At 33.1% G+C, this 24,742-nt stretch overlaps 1 protein-coding gene and 2 long non-coding RNA genes across 3 annotated transcripts; 1 reads left to right on the forward strand and 2 right to left on the reverse strand.

Moving 5' to 3' along the window:
• The first annotated feature begins 5,125 nt into the window (after positions 1 to 5,125).
• Positions 5,126 to 7,652, forward strand: OEP16-1 (outer plastid envelope protein 16-1). Its single transcript, XM_022302556.2, has 6 exons — positions 5,126 to 5,284; positions 5,363 to 5,414; positions 5,493 to 5,524; positions 5,972 to 6,005; positions 6,418 to 6,485; positions 7,173 to 7,652. Exons 1-6 carry the CDS (start codon positions 5,204 to 5,206, stop codon positions 7,311 to 7,313), a joined length of 408 nt encoding a protein of 135 aa, XP_022158248.1. The 5' UTR covers positions 5,126 to 5,203; the 3' UTR covers positions 7,314 to 7,652.
• An 870-nt stretch (positions 7,653 to 8,522) lies between these two features.
• LOC111024782 (uncharacterized) lies at positions 8,523 to 10,814 on the reverse strand. The gene is made up of 3 exons (XR_002603393.2): positions 10,670 to 10,814; positions 10,211 to 10,243; positions 8,523 to 8,783 (listed from the first exon to the last, which is right to left on the reverse strand). It is a non-coding gene; the product is annotated as an uncharacterized LOC111024782 (long non-coding RNA).
• Positions 10,815 to 15,082: 4,268 nt separating this feature from the next.
• Positions 15,083 to 16,874, reverse strand: LOC148212177 (uncharacterized). The gene is made up of 3 exons (XR_015789614.1): positions 16,716 to 16,874; positions 15,834 to 15,860; positions 15,083 to 15,410 (listed from the first exon to the last, which is right to left on the reverse strand). It is a non-coding gene; the product is annotated as an uncharacterized LOC148212177 (long non-coding RNA).
• Positions 16,875 to 24,742: the final 7,868 nt, after the last annotated feature.

The following is a 24,742-nucleotide window of genomic DNA, read 5'->3' on the forward strand; positions in this document are numbered from 1 at the left end:
TCACATTTAGGCCGATGTAAGGTTTCTCATAATAGCTCATCCTTTAGGCTTATAGCAACTCTCTCATGAGAGCTTGCATTTAGGCCAAGGTGAGTTTTGTTGTGAGTTAATTCTTTAGTCTAGACTATAGGTGGCCTTGGTCTTCAAAGAGGTGATCTTGATGAGTCACTCCTTGAAGATTTTTGTAAGTCTCTCCTTAAAATTCTTATTTTAGCTTGCATGTGCTACCTCACGGAGACTCATCATTTAAGTCATATGAGATATTTGATGGTGGCTCATCCTTTTAGTTTAGGTGAGTTGTTTGATGAGAGCTCATCCTTAGTGCCGAGATGATCTATCTGATGGAAGTTCATCATTTTGGTTGAGATGAGCTGTCTGATAGCTCATTCCTTGAGGTTGAGGTGAGCTATTTGGTGGGAGATCATCCATTGACCATCGTGATGAGCTAGCTATCTGATGGAGTGTTCATCATTAAGGTCGAGGTAAGCTACTTGATAGCTCATTATTGTGGTTGAGGCGAGGTATCTGATGGGAGCTCCTTATTGATGCTGGATGAGCCATTCTGATGGAAGCTCATCATTTTGGTCGGGATGAGCTATCGGATAACTCAAATTTGAGGTGGAGGTGAGCTATTATGATAAAAGGTCAAAACGAACATAGTTTAGCGGTAATTGACATATATCTCAAATCAAGAGGTTGTAAGTTCGACCTCATCCCTACATGTTTACTAAAAATAATAATAATAAAAAAAGACCCGATTAAAAATAGTGGATTTAAGTTTAAATTAAAAAAATTCATTTCGTTAGATTTTTTGACTTATTTAAGTTCAAATTAAAAAAGAAAAAGAAATCAGTAACTTGAATCTGGAAAGTTTAGATTGAAAAAAGAAATAATAAAAACAACAGGTGGATTTGAATGGTCACTTTAAGACACGCGTCTAAGCAAATTTTGGAAAAAAAAAGTCAATTGTCGGCTAAAATAAAAAACGCGTTTTAAAAAATGGTCAAACATATCAGACATTGTAATAATGACTAAATGATTTTTTTTAATACTGAATTAATTTTTAGGCAAATATACCATTGTAACTAATGAGGTACATATGCATAATTTGAGGGATTTAGGCCAAATCGAGCTACCTCAAGTGGTCATGACACCTATCTCTGACCTGACCAAGGGATCATGAATTCGAACCCCCACCCCCACATGTTGTATCAAAAAAAATATTTGAGGGATTTAAGATAAGTTAGAGGATGAATATGTTAACTATCTAGTGAAAGATTAAAAGTTGTTGGTATTACAGATAAGAAGGTAAGAACCCAATGGATCTCCATGTTGAATAGTATATTTACAAATTAGATTTGCTGATCTAATTGTACTCCTATGTTTTAGGGATGTAGAGGAAGAATATATTGTTAGTGCGGTAATTATTGGTGTACATATGTATTGACATTCTACTTATTATATTTGAATAGTATTGTGGTATATACATGTATGGACTTTTGTATTATGTTAATTCATGAATTAGTATATACATGTATTGACTTTCGTGTTTGTTAATTCTTGAATTGGTGTATACATGTATTAACATTTTTTATAATTGAGTTGCATGATATTATATACGTGTGTTGAATTCTAATTTTGATTTTTTTTAATTGATATATACATTTTTTAGAATTATGATTATTACACAATCCATTGTTGCAAAGAGAAGAGATAACTTAGAAGAAGATACCGTAGAACCATGAGTTGAGGAGATTCAAAACAAAATAATTAACTTGAAATTCCTTGAAGGTAAGAAAACCATTTTGAATTCAAAACAAAATTTGTTGCGTGATTGAATATAAAAAAAAACCTAAAAAGCATGGAGAACATAGTGTTGGAAAACCATCCTATTTTGTAAAATTTCTAAAATGTGTTTTAACCATTTTTACAAAATTAAAAACAAATAGACATTTTTTGAATTGGGTTTCAATATTTAACAACCTACCTAAATTAAAAAAAAAAAAGTAAGTGAAAAGATAGAAAGAGAATCATTATCCTATTTTGCTAAATAATTTCAAAAGCACTCGTTTTTTCTATTTTTCTTTTTTCCCAAAAAGAACACCCAACCGTTTCAAAAAGTTTGCGTGCCCCAAAACGGGCATAGCAAGCCAAACTATATACCCCAAATACAATAACTTAAATGGTAATAGCTATTTACCAAATTTCTCAAATCATTCACATCCCAAAAAGTAAATTAGAATACCTCAATTAGTCCAAATAATAATAATAATAATAATAATAATAATAATGATAATGATAATAAGATAACTAAAAATACTTGTTGAAAAAATACCAATTACATTTAACACATCTTGAAAATTGCAAATTAACTTTCAAAACATTAATATTTTTTATTAAAAAAAATTCAAGGGCTGAAAATGAAGGTGCGAGAATAGAAGTGTTAAAAAAAATTTAATGACACAAAAAAAACTAATAACTCAACCCAATCTAATCCATACAATTTGTGTTGGGTTTAAATAAATGAAAATTTTTGGGTTTGATTAGTTTAAAAAGTTCACCTAAAATAAATCTGGTTGAACCAGACCAACCCGTCTTATTATTAATTTTAGGTTAAAAAATACATTTGATCTCTGTACTTTGACTAAAGTAACGATTTAGTCCTTAAATTTTACAGATTAACAATTTAGTCCCTGTTGTTAAATATTAGGTTAAACTTAAAAAAAAATTTATGACGTGGCTGTCAATTGTGGGTAGGTTCAAGATCAAATTCGTTTATGGGACGGTTTAGGGCTTCCAAATATCTTCCCCACCCTTTCAACTAATGAGCATACCAGAGATTTAAACGGAATAAGCAATTTTTTCTTTGTTTTGTCCAATTTTTGTTGACAATAGACTTCAATAACAAAAAAAATTGAAGCCATGGGATTCAAACTTTGGAGTCCATATGAGATTTAAAATGGGTTATAGGTTTGCGACTTGAAGTGGGATTAAGAAATTGAAGTTTAGAATTTGGGATTTGTGGTGGGATGAATTCTGGGCTTTGGGTGTTTTGGAGAGGGTATAGTTATTTTTATTTTTATTTTTTCGAGTACAGGTGGGAGATCGAACTCACGACCTTTTAGTTGGAAATATATACCAATTAAGATTGAGCAATGCTCCCTTTGATCTATATAGTTATTTAATTCAATAATATGAATTATTTATTTTCCATCAACTTTTAAAACCAACTTTTTAAGTTTTTGGAGGAGTGTACATTTTAACCATATAAAAATCGACTTACAGATCTTGATTCAATGTTAGACAATATATAAATAAATGTTTAAAATATTATAATTTACTTTTCTTAGTTATACAATATTTTAAATAAGTGACTAGAATAATCTGAACCAATCTAACCCATGGATTTATTATTTAATAAGAATTGCTTTTTAATAAATTTACCACTTGAACTAGGAGTGTTTACGGATTGGGTAGACTTGGGATACTTTTTAGACCAAATCCAATTGTTCGAGTTGTAATTTATTCATCCCAAACAACCTTTATTAAATAATAAACAACCCAACACAACCATGAAATATTAGAGTTGGGTTGGTTCGGGTTATTCGGGTCACTTATTTAAAGAATTGCATAAAAAAAGAGTAAACGATAATATCTCAAACATTTATTTATATATTTCGTAACATTGAATCAAAATCAGTAAGTTGATAGTTTAATTTATATGGTGAAAAGTACACTCCAAAGGCTCAAAAAAGTTGTTTTTTAAAAGCCTAGAATAAACCATTCAAATTATTGAATGAAATAAAATTAAGAGTAAATTGCAAAAACCACACCTAAAGTATGATGGTTGTTACAATTGAACCCTTAAACTTTCAAATGTAGAAATTAAACCCTACAATTTGAAGAAGAAAAAAAAGGATGTCTCTTATTCACATCTGTTCTCCACATCTCACAGAATGCTCAACCACTGCCACCACCAAGCCTAGGAACTTTCTTTGCCTTCATCTCCAAATCCGGCTGGAAGAAAACCTCATTCTCCTCTCCCATAACTCCCTTTTCATCGCTGGCTTCCCTTTCTTATTTCAACACCTCACACGATTTTGGTTATCATTTTTGGAAAATTCAATGTGGGAAATTTTCGATCTTTGTCCGGTTTGTTTAACTGGGATAAGAGTTTTACACTTGGAATTCAGTTTTTCGATTAGATTCAAGCTCTTGGGCACCTTCGATCAATCCATTGATCCATTTTTTGGGACTAAAATTCTTTTATCTTTTCTATTTCATCCTTTATTTTATCAATTTAGTTACTTATTATAAAATCAAATTTTTTTAGTTTTCTAACTGATTTTGGATTCTGACCTCTTTTTTAGGCGTTTGGAACTGAATTTTCTAATCTTGGACTCTCTGACTCCCTAAGAAGATTGTTACTGGTGCTCATACATTTCGTTCGTGATCATTGCTGTGTCCGAAATTTCGACTTAGATTTTTCTTTCACATTTTTATTATTATTTTTTTAATAATTTTAGGGTTTAATTTTATCTCTCGTGGGAGTTCAAGGTTTTAATTTTTACTATTGAAAATTTAGGGGTCTAATTTTTTTAATTTATGAAAGTTTCAGGGTTTAGAGATTACAATTGAAAGTTTAAGGGTTGAATTGTAACAATTACCATACTTCGGGGCGGTTTTTGTCATTTATCCTAAAATTAAAATAAATTTAACTATATATAATTTTTATGACAAGTAAAAAAAAATAGTTCTAAGATTAATAATAAATCCACATCTAAAATTGTTTTAGATAAATCCTTGAACCAACCTAACTATAAAATTTTCATTTATTTGGATTGCGTTGAGTTGATCGATTTTGTTAAGGGTTAGTTTGATAACGATTTTGTTTTCTGTTTTTTATTTTTAGTTTGATAACTAATTATCAAAATTTTTGTTTCCTAGAAATAAAAAATAAAAAATCAAAATCAGAAATGATTATCAAACGAGTTGAAGGATCGAGTTTTTTGAATATTCCTGAATCGAACAAGTGTAAATCCCTGCCACTTTCCGTGATGGTTTAAATCCAACGGCAAACGTTCCCCCGGGCCACCCAACAAAATCAACGGTGCGTAGTGCGTGGGAAATCAGTAGACTCCAAATTAATTTCAAGTAAAACTATCGGTAGCGGCAAAAACAGGGCCAGCGCCATCCTCCACCGATGCCCAAGCTCGACGTCGTCATCGACATGGGCAACCCCTTCCTCAACCTCACCGTCGACGCCTTCTTCAAGATCGGATCCGTATTGACTTATTCACTTCCTCCATTTTTCTCCCTTATTCACTTCCTCTTGTTCGAATTCAAATCATTTCTCTTTTAGGTCGCTGCTACGCGTGCCGCCGCCGAGGATGCCTATCATGTTCTTAGAAAAGGTTGTATCCCTATTCCCTATTCCCTCGTCTTTGCTTTTGCTGCCGAATTTAATTGAAGCCATTGTTTGGATTCTGCAGGAACGATTTCCAGTCACAATTTCGAGCACACGGTTAGTATCTCTTGCTTGCTTCATCTATCCAGTTTTGAAGTCGCTCTGTTTGCTGAAATTTTCGCAAGTGCATAATTAGTGAAACAGATTTCTGATGTAGAGATCACAAATTACTTGTGGTAGTTTCTGTTGGCAACTCTGGTTTTATATTTGAACTGAGATTTGAAACTCTCGTTGGGTAAATGATTATATGCTGTTTTGGAAAAAATAATGTGAAATCACACACCACCAGGCCCTGAAAGTTTGAGCGAACTAATAGGGGTTTGAGCTTAAGGTGTCCTGTTTTTGAAATTAATTTTAGACCCAAGAGGTTGAATTAGCAGGCTAAGGTAAAGTTTGGTCTTCTGATCTGTACTGAGCCAGAAAAGAAAAATAAAGAACCTTGAAATTGTTGTCTCTCTCACTCAGCTTTTTTCTTCAGTTCATTAATTTCAACTTCTGTTGCAGTTGAAGAAAATGTGTAAAGAAGGTGCATACTGGGGTAAGTATGGATCACATTATTCCATAACTCGGGGAAGTAGTTTACTTAGTGGATGAGTTTCAGAATCTGTAAACCTTCTGCTAGTACCATTTGATAGTGATTTTATTTTTAGGTTATTGTTTTTGTATGTTAAGCTTATAAAGACCATACATATCTATAAGCCTATGTTTTTCTTTTTTTAATTTCCACTTTTAAAGAACACTATATTTCAAAAACAAAAAACATGTTTTTGAACTTCTTCTTTAAGATTTTTTAATTTGTCTATAATTTCAGAAACAATTTTGGTAGTCAGTTTGAAGGCGCAGAAACAAAAAGTTAATTAATAAGCATAGTTTTCAAATCAAACAGACCTTTCACTTTCACTTTTGGTTCATTTGCATGAATAAGGAACTATTTTCTCATCCGAACACAGGAACCGTAGCTGGAGTTTATGTTGGTATGGAGTATGGGGTAGAAAGGATCCGTGGCACAAGAGATTGGGTATGTTTGCCATAAATTCAAAGTTACTATGTAAATCAAGTTTGAGTTATTCTTTTAGATTATCACTTCCAGCTTTTCAAGTTTGGGAAAAATTTCTAATCCTACTGTACTCCAGTTCATTGTCATTCACGTCATAATTATTTTAAAATGAATAGAGGTACTCCACTCTAACAACGTTAAAAATTATTTAAGAAGGAAAATTTAGTGTGAACGGAGGGAATAGGTACTACTAGGAGCACTAGAAAATTTCTCTCGAGTTTGCTCGGGAATATTTTCACAATGTGTTTTCTGTATTGTTGAATGTATTAATCCTAGAATGGAAAAGAACTCCTGTTTGTTTCTATTTGATTTCAAACAAGCCAGAAACAAAATCTATTAAGATCCTAGGTAAATTGTCAATATTTCTTACAATTGTCCTCTTGGCTCTTATGAAAGTGATTATATCATTACTTACAACCATGTAACAGAGAAACAATGGTAGTACTCTACTGGTTTTCTAACTCAGGCTTAGTTATCTGTAATATTTCAAACAACGAGTTCTCGACGAAGTATGAAGTCACCAAATTATAAAAAAAAATCTACAGTTGCTTCCTATTTGTTTGAGCATAATATTACCAATTGATTCATTTGTCAATTTTTGAAGTTGAGAAATTTAATTGTGGACACAAATGTTTAAACATGTTCCAGAAAAATGCTATGATTGGAGGTGCTTTGACGGGGGCTCTGGTATCAGCAGCGAGCAGCAACAACCGAGACAAAATCGCCATCGATGCGATTACAGGAGGGGCTGTTGCAACCGCTGCGGAGTTCCTAAACTATCTTACTTGAACCGAGGTATCCGGGAAGTTTAAAACATGTCTTTTCTGTAAGAAATAACATTAAAATGTTAGTGCAGCAGTCTATACAAACTATATTTTGCAGAATAACCAGCTTCACATGATTAGTCTCTCATAGAGTTGCAGCCTAAACTAATTATGAAGGAAAAGAGAAAAGAGTAAGAGAGTAATAGAAGTATCTTGTTTCATTAATCAGAGCCATATGTTTTGTTGAGGCTGTAATTGCTGCTATAGTTTCATGTTTTGAAGAACAAAATTGTTGGATTGGGTAGCTTTATTTTCGGTATTTTTAACAACATAATAATTCAAGTTGGTTGACCTTTTAAAATTACACCGGTGGGTACTGCTTGGTGATGGATCATAATAATGGAAATTGTTGTCATGTCGGTATATAGAAAAATGTTTATTTGTTAATTTATTTTTTTTTATGATTTTTTAATTTCTCTAACTTTTACAAAAATATTTTATTGATATTTCTATAAAATTGAGATTTCGACATTTTCATGGACACTTAAAACGTTAGTGTTAACCCACTCCCATCTAAGAATTTCCAATAAAGAATATACAACTTACACTACACCCTACATATAGAATAATTTAATTCAAACTCTTTCCAAGTATTGATTTTGCAAATTGAGTTGATTGCCTTTCCAATGTTACTAATTATTTGCTCTATCAGCAGCATTTAATAATATATAATCTATAGAATAAAATAATATATTAATTACTAATATGCCAAATTGTAAAGGGGAGGAGTGTATAATAGTTTAATACTAGAAAATTTCAACATGAGTTCAAGAGGAGGTAATTATATTGTTCATCCAATCATAATAATTATGAAAATAATTTTCTAATTAATTTCCAAATAAAGATCTGAATATGAGATTCATTTGCAAGAATATTTGATGGTAATGTTAGTTACGAGTAAATAATAGGTGATACGTTGATCTTGAATAGCTTTAATAAAGTTTGAGTGTTCGTGTAATTCGAAGTTGGAACCTACAGATTTGTATTACCTATATATTGAAGTTTCTTAGAAAAAAAAATCGTGACAAGAATCCTCATTTGTCGAAAATTCGCTAATTAAATGTAGGCTCGACTTCATAACTCTGTTATTCAAACGGATCAATTATGAGAAAGGCAAATATATATTTGTAGAGAGATTTGGGAGAGGGGAGAGAGCTGAAAGGATGAAGAAAGATTACACAAACCAAAGATTCATTAAACACAAACTTCCCACAACAAAGCAGTTCATAGTTCACACTAGATTTCAAGCCAAGTAGCCATTACATATTCAAACAAAAAGAGAAAAAAAAAGGAAAAATAGATTTTGCAAGTTGCTTCATAATTTTATTCCATTTCACAAGATTTTACCAGCTTTGTTGTTTGGGGTCTTGGTCTCTAGCAGCAGCTGCACGCATCGCACGAGCAGCTGCTGTCGCAGCAGTCGCAGCCATTATTCCTGCACACAATTCCAAACCAAAATAACTTTTAATCGACATCCATATTTTCTTTGTCGTGGGTTTGACATCGTGAATCGATATTAATACTTCCAAAAAGAAAATATTAATAAATTTTAACTTATTGAACTCTAAAAGCAGTTCGGTTGGCCAGGGCTTATTGTCTCTTGATTATACTGATTCAGAAGTCTCAAATTCGAATCTTTCCGTGAGTTTATTTCCACAATAATTTTTCTATTTCTTTTTTTCTTTTAACATATCTTTTCCTCTCGACTTAATTTTTTCTCTAAAAGTTTTCTCTTTTTTCTTTAACTTTTCTTTTACTATTTTTTTCTAAATATTTTTAATTCTCTCTCTAAAATTTAGCTTCGAAAAGTTTATTTACGTACGTCTTTCTAAACTTGTATTTTCATGTCTCTACAAAATTTTTTTTTTGCAGAGTTGGGTCTCAAAAATAGGAAATGCATGTCCCGACCCCGTCCCCATCCCTGATTCCCTTTTTAAATAATTAAAATATATTTATTACACATTTTTTATACTTAAATTATAAAACCGATAATTTTTCTCAATGACGAGGTGGAGACGGAGACTAAAATTTTCACGAACACGAGAATAGGGGAGAGAATCCTCACTCGCACCACACTATTGTCATCTCTACCCTATATAAAATTTTATCTCTCTAATATGTATTTTCAATTTTCTAGCTAACTTTTTAAAAACAAAAAACTAAAAATGGTTACCAAACACGTTTTTTTTTTTGTTTTTCAAAAAGCGGAACCTTCCGAGTTTTTAGAGAAAAACCACGCTGAATTTTTGCGAGATTTTGAAACTTATTGTTTCAAAGCGACGAAAACTCTCGCGAAACAGAAAACCAAAATCTAAAAACAATAAAAAGCCAAAAACGAAGTTATCAAATGGGCCCTTAAATATTTTTTAAGATTTTTTTTTATAATTTTTTTAGAATTATTTATCGACATTGTTGACATTTTATCAATATTTCCATTCCCATCTATATAAAATTGAGACTTTGACATTTCCATCAAGGACGACATGTCAAACCCTTGTACTCACGGTAGTATTTATTAAGCTCATTCATATTTTATCACATCACATGACTATTTAAATTATTATACTATGGTCAAATTGTTAGTTTGGTAGGTTGTTGAATTTAAAAAGTCTCCCGAGTTTTTAGACTTCCTATTTTGTATTTAATACGTCTCTAATTACTTTTAGAAAGACGATAGAGTTAGGAAACACGTTTTAAAGTTCAAAATCTATGACCTTGAGTTTAGTTTATTAAGCAGATATGGTGTAATTTTGCATTATTGACGATATGGCTGAATATAAGCGACAGTAGTATTGATTGTAGACTTTTCAAAAAAAGAAAAAAAAAAGAAAGAAAATAAGGAACTTGTTAAAATCAGCATACATGTTTATCAGGGAGGAGGCCTCTTTGATGGTCCTGCAAAGATTTAAAAAAAAAAAAAAAACCAAAGAGAAAAAATATTTCAGTCACAAACGTGATATTAAATTTTCATCCATATACTATAGCAAAATATCATTAATCTGAACATAGTACTGATATTAATAAATTTTAACTTATTTAAAAAAAAGAGTAATATGATTATTGGTAATTAACCTTGAAATATTCATCGACATCAACATTTATTGATATTTCCGTCAACATTTCTACACATCTAAGACTTTGACATTTCTATAGTCAGGAATCTAAATCGAAAACAAATAGAGAGAAAAAAAAAAAAAAAGAAGAGGGGAGAGAGACCCAGACACTTTGACATTTCCATCGATATTGATATTTATAACCTCATTGAGAAATCTAAATCGAAAACAAAGAGAGGGAAAAAGAAGAAGAGGAGGAGAGAGAGACCCAGAAAGGCAATTGCAGCTATCTCCACAAGAGCAATTGTCACCACACTTGCAGCCAGAAGCCATCAAAATATTTCTCAAACTCTCGATCAATTTCTTTTTTGAAAAGCTGTGTGGGATTTTTGCTCTGTCTTAGGGCCTCTAAATATGGTGCAAATTGGTGAATGTCCACCGTACACGTGGACGGCTCCTACCTAACCTAGACTTCGTAATCTCGCTTATGAAGCTCTTTGCTTAATTGTATAATCCTCCTCTAGCTGGCACTCTAACGTCATAGGATGGCAATGGCTTATCCTCTCCTTATTAAATTTGAAATTATTAAAAAATGATTTCAATTTTTCTATTATGGAAATCAACCAATATTCTAATTCTATTTTTAAAATCTAATTCAACGATGTCCAGTAGTTTCTAAACTTAATCTATCACCTTCTCACTTGGGATGTAATTTAAAAAAAAAGGGTTCACAATTTTTATGATTTGAATGGATAAATGGTAGTCAGTGATATTGTTCATCTGATCATAATCTTTATCTGCTTTTAATTTCATCTAGAAAATTTCATACCAATAGATTAAGATATAATCGTCGCAGCTTGTAAACTACGGATCACATCAGGAGAATGTACATTTTGCCCTTTTGCCATCCCAAAGGAAAGGATTATGATCATTTTCTTTTTTGAAAGGTGTTTTTAATCCAAAGTAAAAGTTGTCATTGTATGATGTGTCTAATCTGATTTGTTCACAAGCTTTTGTTGTGCCTTGTTGTCTGATCCAATTTCTAGAAGTAGTATACATGCACTAAGTTTTTATACAACTATAAAACTTTACTAGTGTTTGAAGAGTTAAATTTTCATTATTTATTTATTCGACCAAGGTCATCAAGTCTCTAGCGGAAAGCACGTGTGAGGGGAATATAAAAAGGTGGCACCAATTCGACATATGATGACACCAATTCAACATATACCGAATTGGAAACCCAGTCATCAGAGCGGTTTAAATTTGTTGGGATGTATCCTCATGACTCAACCGATTTCCCTCGCTACACACAATTACCTAAATCCCAGGAAGAAAAACAGCTCATTTAAATTTTGAATCTACTCTGCCCAACAGTTATCTGTGTCTCTATAAATATTCCCAGACGTGGAGGGAGACAGGTAGACAATATTGTTCTTAGACATTTGATCATATTTTCTCCATTTATTAGAATTGATAAAATCTTCGGAATGCTAAATCTTTTTTTAGGATTTATCTTTGAGTGTTCTCGAAGATCTATCGTAATTATCGAAACTTTGCAAGAACAACTAGGATCGGATCAAAGTAAACAACAATGTTTTGTACATCAGACATTAAATCATAAAACAACTCGTATACATATCTAATGCAACTAACAACATCTCCAATTTCTCTATTTCTGTTGGTCCTTTAAAGATATGGTCTTGATTTTCCTTTATAGGGACCCTTCTGACTTTGCTCGTAACTTGACCTTCAAAGTTGCCTCATTTCTTCATAAGCTCTTCCAAATAACCAACAGTGTCAATCTCCTCATTTTTCAGTTAAAACAATCTTTAGTGGCATTGATATGAACCAGCGAGCGTACCATTAAACTCCATTGAAGATACAAACTTGATGATGATGTTAATTTCGTTTATTTTAATTTTAGTTAGAGGCTTAGCCAATTGGGCCCTAGATTCTTTATTTTGGGCCAAGTATTGGCCTTAATACTTATTTAATTATTTTTAGTTAGTTATTTTATTTATTTATTTTTACCAAAATAAATTAGGACTTTAGTATTTGATGTCACCTAGGTTATTTTTATGGGTAAGCCATATATAAGTTTATCATTTACGTTGTACGGGACAGTTCAGTTTTAATGGAAATTTGAGCCTTTGAGCCGTTTCTTTCAAGCCAGCCAAGAGCTCTTGAATTTTGCAATCCTTGATCTAAGTTGCAACCCGGAACATTCAAGAAGGGATTGATCAACCTCTCTTGTGGAGTGTTCAACATCGAGTAGGAAACTAGTTCTCCTTGCCTCGTGGTCTTCGATCAACAAGGTAACCCTCATCTAATCTTCCTTGTGATTGTACTAAATTGATTTTGGGAGTTTTAGTGTTTGTGAATTAGGAGTTCATATACCCAAAGAGTTCCTAATTCCAATTCGCTAGGGTTTTCATATCAGGTATGTCAGGATGATCATGAAAAATACAAAACTACTTATCCTTCACTGCAAGGAAATAAGATTTTTTCGGATAAAAAGGAGCAACTTTTTTCGACGAAATATTTGCGTGGGGAAAAAAGTCGGAAAAGTCCATCGAGAAAAGATATACTCATCTTAGCTAGTCACTTTAGTAGCTTTTTGCTCTTGATTTCCATAAATAGTTGCTGTTCAGGGATGACCAAAAAAGTGTACCTTTCAAACTTATAGGTATGGTTGTTGTTGGGTTGTAAAAGTTCCATGTTAGTTAAAGAAGAGAGTGATCATATAGTATATAGATGAAGACAATTATCTCCATTAGTATGAGATAGTGTAGATTTATTTTGACAGCTAAGGGTTCTTTACCAACTTAACCACCAGGAAATCAAGAAATTGCCAAGTTAGAATGTTGACTTTCAACTCATTACTCCCACTCAGCATTTCATTCCAGTTTCTCTCCAAATGGGTCTTTACCCATTTTGTTTGTTTCTTTTTCTTTGTGCACAAGTTGGTTAGTAGGGAGAAAAAAAAGGAGTGCAGTGTGTGCGGTTGTAAAAAGGGAAAAAGAAGTTCTTCTTCCTCTTGTGGGCAGTTTTCTTTTTTATCTTTGAGAGAGGGTGAGGTCTGGGTATTTTTCGTAAGGTTTCTTTGTGAGCAGCTTTGTACCTCTAGAGGAGATTAAAAAGGAGTGGTGTATTTTGTTCTTGAGAACTGTTTTGTTCCCTTTGATGTTGTTGTACTCTTTTGATTACTGAAATTAGTGGATGGTCTGAAGAAAGTGGATGTAGATCTCAAATTGGATTGAACCACTATAAATCTGTTTGTCCATCTCTTTTCTTATCTCTCTTTTTACATTTTTTGGTATATGTTCATAGTTGTTCACTGTATTTTGGTTGGGCTGCTGGTTTTTTTAGTCTGTCCAGAGGTGTGTTTATTAGATTTGTGTGAGTTAAGTATAACAAACATTTTTGGGTGAAACAAAAAAATAAAGCCATGAGGATCATGTCCAAAACCGACGATATCATACAATTATAGAGATACTTATAAACCGCCCATCCAAATAATATTTTGTTAATATTGCATGTTTAAAAAGTCTATATGTATTAATGGTTTTCAAATGAACCCTACACGGAGAGTGTAAATTGATTCATTTACGAAAGCTTAAGGTTTAATACAATTATTAGTTTAGAATTTTAATCCATTCAACCTCTGAGAGGTATAAATTGAATCTTTCCCTTATTATTAATTGTTTATATATAAATGAAGTTAAGGCTAACCAATAATTACTATATATTTGAAAGAATTTTAAACCCTAATGATATCTTAGAGAAGTACATTTCTAGTTAGATATTCTCATCATCACTTTATGCACTATACGACACACTTGCGACATAAGCATTTTGAACGAGCAAAGTTTGAAGTCCAAGAGCTTGAATTTGAGTTGTGTAGAATAATAAGTTACAAGAATTTGAATTTACATAGCATTTTGATTTATACGTTTAATTGTGTAGATAGCAAGACAAATTTAAAAAAATTTGAGTTTAACCTACATATAAAATTAGAGTTGACCTTACCATTTCAAACTATACACCAATTCGATTTGTAAACTAAACGCTTTCTAATTTGTCCCATTAGTTAGGTTTGTAAAGTAAGCAAATAAAGTCTCATATTGGTTAGGGAAGAGAGTGACTTATGTATATAAATGAAGACAATTATCTCTATTGGTATGAGACCTTTTGGTGGCGAGACCAAAAATAAAGCTATGTTGTCCTTGACAAGTGGCTATATGCTCAGGTGACGAGCAATCCGTGACACTTTGTTTGGAGGGAGGATTGTTGGGTTTGGTTTGGTACGAGGTCTTTTGGGTGAAACCAAAAGTAAGCCGTCAAGGTTATGTCCAAATCGGACAATATCATACTATTATAAAGATACTTGGAAGAAAAAGATATAGATCAATCGATCCAGAAGGAGTACTACTTCCATAATATTAGTGTCTTCTGGGTTCGTAGCACTGCGGTTTCGACCCTATCACCTAGCCTGGGTGTTATGTAGTTTTTTCCTCCTGTTTTGGTTCCATTAACCTAACATCGCTGTCCCGACGGACTTCTCCCAAACAAAAGTATTTTGTTGCATAAAATTACTCTTGATATTTTAAGGTCTTTTCCCGACGTTTTGAAGTGTTGAAAAAAGTCTGAATTCTTATAGTGTAAAGAGATCAGTGAAAAGTACACAAAACAAACATTCATTAACCACAAATTCAAACACACTTGAAGCTTTGATGAAACCAAACCCTACCCAGTACAACAAAGCAGTGTACATAGTTCACACTATATTTCAAGAAGCCACATGAAAAAGCCATTCAAAATGGCCTTACAGTTTCAATGGCAATCTTAAGAAAGAAAAAAAGAGAAAAAAAAAAACAACAGAGGTTGATTGATTCATCAATTTATTCTATCCAGAAGCTTTGTTGTTTGGGCTTTTTCCGACCCCTCCCCTTGCTCATTTGCAGTTGCATGGGTCGCAGGAGCAGCTACTCCCACAGCTGCACCCGCTCCTGCACAGTTAACCGCACCGTATTAAATCAAAATGTCTATTTTGATTTCTGTATTTTTAAAAAGCAGGTTTGATAATCTCATTTTCTTCGATCACAATTTCAACACGATACTATACTCAATATATATATACACACATATACATATACATATAATTTTATATTATCTTTACGCTTGATGATTTTTTGTTTTTTCAAAATATAATATTATAAACATAAGTGTGAAGATTTCAACGGCCTTGCAGTCTATAAAGTAAATTATTAATATCTAATAAGTTGAGTTTTATTTAGGTTTAATTTATTGATAATATTTGGCATGATTAAATATAAAATGGCTTTAGCGCCAAGCATAAGGTATTGACATATACTATTTTATTATTGCAATTTTTTTTTTCAATATCAAGAAGTCACAAAATTGTTCCTTACATCTTCAGGGAGGCCTCTGTGATGGTCCTGAAAAGATTAAACAAAATGTTTCAATAAAAAATATAAATGATAAGAAGTGAAAATAATTCTTTTTTTTTCTCTATAAAAAAAAGAAGAGTAATTTTCACTTTTTTTTTTCTTTAATTCTATTCAGAGAATTCAAATGTCTGAACCTTTGATCAACAATAGGTCTCTTAACTAATTGAGTTATATGTTAAGGATGACCAGTAAGATTAACTTATCATATCTCATGTTTCAAAACTAAAACGACCCTCTACCATAGGTCTTTATGGATTCGGTTGATGTATTTTTGAAACAAAATTTAATTGTTCAAGTTACAAATTTGTTTTATACAAACAACCGTTGGTTGGTTAGTTTGGAAATTGCGAAAATTTTAACCAAAGTATATTTACTCATTTCCAGAGATTGAATTCAAGTTAGTAACTCAAATGTAAATTTTTATTACAAAAAATTATATTCTTACCCACAATTAGATTTCTATTCTTCGAAATTATGATTACTTACCCACAATTTTTTGATATATTTTTCACATTTCTTATAAATATGGTTGAATTCTTGGCCTAAAAAGAAATAAGTTTTTAAAAAAGGTACTTTTCTTTGGAAACATTTGTAGAAAATAGCTAACAGAACAAAGAAAGAGTGAAATTAGGGCTTGTAAGCTTAATTTTGAAGAACAGAATACCAGAGAGAAAACATAAATAAGATCGGTTCGGTCCAATCTTGGTGAATTCATGAAAAACCAACCTATTTCATCGACCGGAGTTTTCGAATCATTGAATATTTTCGAATCATTGAATATTTTGAATATAACATAAAATGAAAATTAAGTAAAAATTGAGAGAGAGAGAGAGAGAGAGAGACCCAGATTGGCAGTTGCAGCTGTCTCCACAGGAGCAATTGTCACCACATTTGCAGCCAGAAGCCATTTTTGTTTCAGAGTAAGAAATTTTTTTCAAAACTGTGAATCAAATTCCTTCAAAGCTGTTGGATTTTGTTGTGTTTTTAGGTGGAGGGGCTCGCTCTCTACTTATACTGATCTTGATGTCCAAATTGGTAAATCTCCACCCTACACGTGGACGGCGATTCCTACCTAGACTTCATCACCTTTCTTGTGAAAAACTCTTTTATTTTAGCTATAAAAAATGCTTTTGATTCATGTACTTTTATTAAAATAATTAAACGGTTTAAGTGTCTTATTATTATTGTTTTTTAGTAAACATATACGGGTAGAAGATCGAACTCACAACCTCTTGGTTGGAGATATATGTTAATTAACGCTGAGCTATGTTCACTTTGGTCGTCAAATTTAAGTGTTGATTTTTATTATGTAACGGTTTAGAAAAAACTCTATTACTATTCTTAACAACATCTTTTACGATAGATATTAAATTATTACAAATTTTAAACTACATTGATTTGTTAATTTTAACATTTTTAAATTATTATTTATGATTTGAATTTGTCCACTTTCAAAACTGGCGATGATATCCATATTTTTGGGATCTAATTCAACATAGAAAAGGATCAAAATGAGGAAGATTCTATGTGAGCATTGCATAATTGTAATAAAAACTATATAATATGATTGCGTGTCAAATCATAAAAGTTCAAAATCAAATTTTGTAGCCCCCCACTTTTGTAAGGCTAAAAAAGAAAAGAAAAAACTCATATTTAATTGATTTAAGTGGGTTGCAAAATAGAGATCTACTATAAAAATTGATTAAGCTCTAAAAAAATACAACACTACGTACTATATATATATATATAATTCCAATTTATTTTCATTCCGATTTATCTACGTTTCGATTCCTGATAAGTAAAAAGAACCTAAGGTTGACATTAATTTGGGCTCATTGACAAAAATGAGATATAAATAAATGCTATCAAATCTATGAGTAACAGCATGAAATATGCCATTACGACCTACATAAGTGTCCACGTCAAATTGATTTTGATTTTTCATTTATTTTATATTTTCGTCCTTATACCAAAGTTTTCATTCATTTCCCAATCAAAGAAAGTTTCAACGTGTCCAATAATAGATTAAATTAAGTCTTATTTGATGATATGTTTTTTTTTTCCACTTTTTATCTTTTACCATATATTTGGGACTCTTGATTTGCAAATATTTGCAAAATTTTAAAATCATTTATGCAGTTTGGTTTCTGGAAAAAAAAAAAGGATTTCAAATCACGTTTTATTAGGAAAAATTTCCTTTCTAAATACGTCCGATTTGGAAGAATTTAAATATAACAGGGAACAAATTTCAAATTTACCTATTTTATATGGAAAAAAATAGATATTTTATTTTCATTTTTAGACAAATAATTGTCATAGTTGGTTTTCTCTTTTGCCTCATATATATATATATATATATATATTTTTATAAACATTCAATCAAAATACAAATTGATTTTCTATTTTGCTCGGTATGTCTTCCATCAATTTTCTTTTCTTTTTATTACAGTTTTTATGGCACTAATTTGGGTAAGAAAAAGTCGTTTCAAATGAGTTTATAAATAGATTGGTAGTTCGATACACTTAAAATCTCTGATCTTTTTAACCACTTTGTTTTTGTTTTTATTTTTTACTTTTATTTTTTAACGATGGAAGTACTGCTTTGAAAAAAAAAAGGGAAGCAGGGGCACTGTCATAAAAAAAAAAATAGAAAAAAATATGGGAAAGTTTGATGAAGGGAGATTAAGTTATGGTTTTAAGTTTTTTTAAGTTATAATAAAAGTATTGATTATTTTAGTTTAGATTTAAAATAATTTGACTTTAAAGTTTTAAAAAAATATATATATTTTGAGGGAGACATTTACAAGTTATTTTGTTTTTGTTTTTTCCTTTTAAATTTCATTTGAAAGTTTTAATTTATGAGGTTGATATTATTCTTTCACGTTAAAATATTATATTATTATTTATACAATATCATGCAAAATTATAAGGATATAACAATAAAATATTATACTTTTTTTCCATTGAACATCTAAACAATAAATTTCAATTTCAATTATTTGAAATTCACTTGATTCTAAATACGATTAAGAATTTGAAATCATTTCATCCTTTGAAATCCTAGAGTGAAAAGTCATTTATGTCGAATTTTAAATGTCAAATAAAGCATTAAAGTCAAAAAGTATTTTACAAGTACATGGTCTCAAAGTATTTTAAAGTATTTTTGACTTTTTTAAATAGCACTTTATTGTTCCTTACAAACATAATTTTTCTTCCAATTTTTAATGTAATAATTTCATCTTTATCATACTTGTTAGGTTAGATAACACACATCTTATCTAGCAAATATTTTAATAATCATGAAAAAATTCAAATTCCAAATTATGCAATTAATTACTATATTAGCTATCAAGACCTTTTTGTTTCACATCACTTTACTATAAAACTTTTTAATAAAAGATTTGTAATCTTCTAATATTTTAAAAAGACCGAACGCATAAAAACAACTCAACTAATTAAGGCATAAATTTTCAATAGAGGATGAATCTCACCCCAAATATTGTTTATGTATGTTTCTTTCCTTGTTTTGTCGTTAACTTATGTGTCAAAGTTGCTTCGGTAAAAACAAAATTTTATATGACTCGAACTTTTCAATTCTTTCAATAGTTTATAAATTATTGGAGGATCCACCAAAGTTCTCTTTTTTTTTCTTATTTATTTATTATTCTTTTACGCGCATTGAGTACTATTCAACTCTTATATTATATATATATATATATTATTATTTTTTTGTTTGATAAAAACTATTCAATTCTGCTATTAAATTCAACTTGCATCGTCCATTATATTATCTTATACTTTTTTTTAACTTATCCTAAATTTGGCCACTTGACAAATCCTAGGCAGACGGCATGAAATATGGCTATACCACACACATATATGTCCATATCAAACTGATTATATGTAGCATTTTATTTATTTTAATTAATCAATTATTTGCTTATCTGTATAAAAGGCTGGGAGAGGGAAAGTTGGGCGGGCCCATCGCCTTGTGATAGTGGGCCCCGATTTTGTGCGGCCTATTAGGTCGCACCCTCTTTTTCAACCGCTTTCTTTGACCACCGCCAACAAAGTCGCCACCATAGTGCAAATATTGGACGCAAAGGACCCACCGACTCTCTTTGTGCATCTATTGGTCTCATTATAAAGCCAATTATAGAGTGGCAGTTGACTTTGACAAACCACTTTGACTTTTCCAACACCTGTTCACACTACCATCAAAAACTATAAATAGAGGGGAGATATGTCATTCTCTTTCAAGCAATTCACTCGAGATTTGCTCATTTCCTCTCTTCCACGCTTAAAGCTCATCAACTAACTTAAGCATCGGAGTGTGGTCGGCCGACACCACACCAGGATGCGCCTTTCTCCCTAAGCCTAGAAGCAAGTCAAGCGTGGCCTGCGAACTCACGTTTTCATTTCATGGAAGTCCCCGGCAGAGGAAAGAAAGGGATGTAGGTGATGGCGCGTTGCTTCTTATCTAGATAGAATGGAGGACCGACCGACCCGGGTTTGAATGAGCGTTGGTGGGTCCCAGAGTGCTTGTCAAGGGGGGATTTTCAATTCAGGGAATGGTTTAGGGGCCGAGATTGAAGATACGTGGGGCCTGCCCCACCGCGTCCTTCCTTGTGTGTCGGAGATATAAAGCGAGTGCACCGGAAAAGAACGGGAACTGGTGGCGGCCAGAAGCGACGAGCAGTAGCGGTCGAAGCTTGGCTAAAGCGAAGCGCTCGAAGGTCTCATCCACTCGCCCTTCCTAACGGTGTTTATTCTCTTATTTTCTCTCTTATTGTAGATCCAAGCTCCTCCAAATTTTCAAATCAAATTCTTATCCAAAAGTTTGACGGTCGATTCTTCGGGTTACTTGGTTCGCTCGATCCGACCCGAGTTCCCCAAAATTGCATCAACAGTTGGCGCCGTCTGTGAGAACAACTATCTAAAACTCCCAAAAAATGAATTATCACATTATGAACCGAATGATACCCATACTATTCCGGAGGAAACTAGGGATTCCGGGCAAACGCAACATCCTAGCCCGAGGCATATAGCGTCCCAACCAACTTTCTGACGTCCGGTTCTGAAGGGATGTGAATCCCGGAGCGGAAGCGGACCGTTGTTCGTGAAATTTGGGAAACAAAATCAAAAAATTCAAGATGAAAATACAGAGGGAAACTATTACCTTTGAAAAACGTTTCTTCAACGATTTCCCAACGAACACCACCAAACAATCTTCCTTGCTATCCTCTTGGGTTTCGAGATCGTGCTTGTGGGAGCAATTCTATAGAATGTGAGGGAGAGTTTGAGAGAGATCAAATTGAGAGAGTTGGGAGTGCTACTTTTTTCTCTGTTCTATTCTTTTCTTTGCAGAACAGTTCTGCAATCCCAGAAAAACCAGTGACATGGGGAGTTACCCCACGTCACATAACTCCCCACTCCCCTGCAATAATGCAGGGGAGTTAATTATTAATTATATTAATATAATTAATATATTAAATAATTATTAATCAAATTAATAATTAATTAATTAAAAGTAATATTAAATAATTATTAATCAAATTAATAAATAATTAATATTAATAATTAATTAATTAAATGTAATATTAAATAATTAACCATTAATTATTTAACATTTAATTAAATATGAGATATAGTTTGGCTAAACCATATTCTCTCTTATAACCTATAGTTCTAATGTGCATAATGCACAATATTTTTAACCTATAGTTTTAATATGAATCTTATTCATATTAATTTTATTTGAATCTCATTCAAATAATTTCTCTCATAATATATAGTTTTAATTTATAATTAACTATATATTATAATATATCAATATACATATAATCCCTTAAGTAATTTGAACAATTCAAATTCTTCCAAAAACTTGATCCTCTTTTTACCCGTTATGAGCTAGCAAGGGGACCTAATGGACCTACAGATCAGAAGCTCCAACGATGCAAGATTAATCGGTCAAACTCATTGACCGAGTTGATCAAGATTCGTTAACTACTGTTCACTCCACTACAGACTCGCAGTTGCACTCTTCTCACTGCAGAATGTTTTCATGTCCATGGATATATGACCATTAATGACGAGTCAATCCTTCACGAGTGCTCGTAACTCAAGTTGGGTCAAATTATCGTTTTACCCCTGAGTTACATCTTACTCCTTAAATACCACTGCTCCTTTAATGAACAATCCGGTTATGGCCCGACCAATAACCGGAAGTCCCTCTCGGGCCAATGAGAGGGTGGGGCTCCTTGTTCAAGTTCCGGAGTCAGCATTTAAGAGAACACTCATCTACTCCCCTAAAGTCGGGGAGGAGTGAATTCCATCTTGTGAAGTTATGTTCCCAGCTCCCCACTCGGTCTCGTCCCCAAAATGGTAGGAATATTGAGTCGGCAACTTGGGCCACTCTCACCCATACAGATCAAAGGACGAGCCCTCACGGGCAGAAGTCCATAACTCACTCAGGAGTGAGAATGAGTTGTCTGGTCATCCTAAGAAAGAGCAATCTATTAGTTAACGGTGTTACATCTAAAGATTGGCTATTTCGTGGTCCAGTCTTATACAAACTCATTGTATAGGATACCCCCATTCGCATGTCTCTACACAAACGACCTGGATCGAGTCGTCTGTAACCTTTACAGAGTGGGCCGTATCCATAATGTTGCCAGGATAAGGTACCCAGCCTTATCCATATACTATAGACCCTTTAGGTTATTCACGGGACATTATCCACTTGTATATCAGGGTATATCAAATATATAGCTCGTATATCAGGGGTATATCAAATATATACCCAGTACATATACTGTCCCGGTTACACTAAAATAACCTCAGATGTTTAGTTTATTGGATTTTGGACAATGCAATGCTATGAATTCAACAACAAATTTATTGAATAAAACTTTTTTGAATATACATTTGTTTTTACACAAAATACAAACTACGAGTTTAGGGCAACACACCCAACAGGTTCAGGGTGCCAGAAAGGCACAAGAGAAAATTACGGTGACTACCCATTTCGTAGACGACACCGAGGTGCCTCGGCGACATCGAAGTAAGTACACCCAAATTGACCGAGATGTGCAGGGACTGAAGGGAGATATGGCCCAAATTCTGGATCGGTTAAAACAAAAAAGACACCCAAGAATTTGTGCAAGTTCCCCCTCTCAGGGACCACTTGTTTGAGATCCAGTCAAAGGAAAGGCTCCCATAGAAGGAGAAGATGAGTCTCGAACAAGCCCGCTTCCAAATCCTCAAGAGAAACTGACCCTGGGAGGAAACAACCGACCCAAGAATCCCTCCAATAGTGTCAATTCCCCTAAGGCCCGCATTCCAAACAAACGACGATACCACCAGACATGGTCACAAACATATTTAGAAGGAATGGATACCAACGACCTACGGGAGTTTCTAGAGAACAGAAGAAAAGAACATGAAAGTCGAGGACAATCGGATTTGCGCGATCTCCTCAACCATCGTCGCCAAATCCTTACTGAGGAACATCCAAGCGCCACGTTATATAATCATAATGGCTACCCTGATAAGGTACCAAACAAAGAAGAACCACGCGATGAGTCGAGCACCCCATTCGCAGACAATGTCATGGCAGTAGCTATACCGCGAAAGTTTAAATGGCCAACCATGAAGCAATATAATGGTACCAAAGATCCATTGGACCATATTGACACCTTTAGCGCCTGGATGGATCTTCAGGGGGCTCGTGACAAGATAAAATGCAGGGCATTTTCGTTAACTCTTGCCGGTCCAGCCAGTACTTGGTATCGACAACTTAAAAGGCAGTCGATAACTTCCTTTCGGGAGTTAACTCGTACTTTTTTGACACGATTTGTAGGGGGACGTGAGTAGAAGAGGCGAATAAAATAGTAAATGCCTACCAGGAGTCCTGAATTCAGTCAGGATATCAAAAATACCTCCCATAGTGGAAAGCCAATCCCCACTAATAAAAAACTACTCACTTTTCGAGTTTTTATTAGAACTAGACATAGTAACTTTCTGTCTGTCACGACGACTGAAAGCCTTGTTGGAGGCATTCGGCTTCCAGTCCTCTCTGATTCCACTAAAGGCTTCTTCTCTTTTTTCTTCGATAAACAAAAATACTGGTTTTCTCGAGGAGGAACAACCTTCAAAACAAAGGTGTGCTATAACGCCCCGCGTTCTCTGACTCGTTTATTTTATGATTTAAAATTGTGCCTTTGGATTTCTTCCTTTTTCGTTAAGTGAAATTATTGAAACTTCTTATTTTGGAGTTTTAATTTTGGATAATTTCGAATCGAGTCTATTTTCGTTTGATTTAGATAATTAAGTTCTAAAATTTTGAAAAGAGATTTTAATTAAAACTTAATTAAACTTTTGGAAATTTAATTTTTCCTCCTGGATTTCATTTGGGGTTGTTGTGAGTTTATTTTAATTACTGGAGTGTTTTCTTTAGGCTTTTCGCTTCGGGCTTTAGATTTATTTGTTTTAATTTTGTTTTAGTTGAAGATCGTTGAGTTTATATTGTTTGAAAGTAGAATTTTAGTTTCTTCAAACCCATGGGCCTTCTATTAATTTGGGAATTGGGCTTTTAGTTTAAAAACAAAAGAAAAGAAAAAAAATAAACAAAAATAATAAACAAAACAAAAACAAGAAGCCCTAGGATCTCTTTCTTCCTCTCCCTCTTGTTGCAGCCGCCAGCCCCCCCCCCCCCTCTCGATTTCTGCCGCCGGCCACCATAGCTCCAGCGACCGAGCCACACGAACGACGCCCCACCACAGCAGAGTTTCCGGCGGTGTTTCTCAAGGCGAGCAGCGGCGGCAAGTCATTCCAGCAGCGACGGCTCCCGGCGAATCAGCAGCGACGGC

This window comes from Momordica charantia, assembly GCF_013281855.1.
Source record: "Momordica charantia cultivar OHB3-1 chromosome 3 unlocalized genomic scaffold, Mcharantia_2.0 BLBB01000003.1, whole genome shotgun sequence".
NCBI classification, from domain to species: domain Eukaryota; kingdom Viridiplantae; phylum Streptophyta; class Magnoliopsida; order Cucurbitales; family Cucurbitaceae; genus Momordica; species Momordica charantia.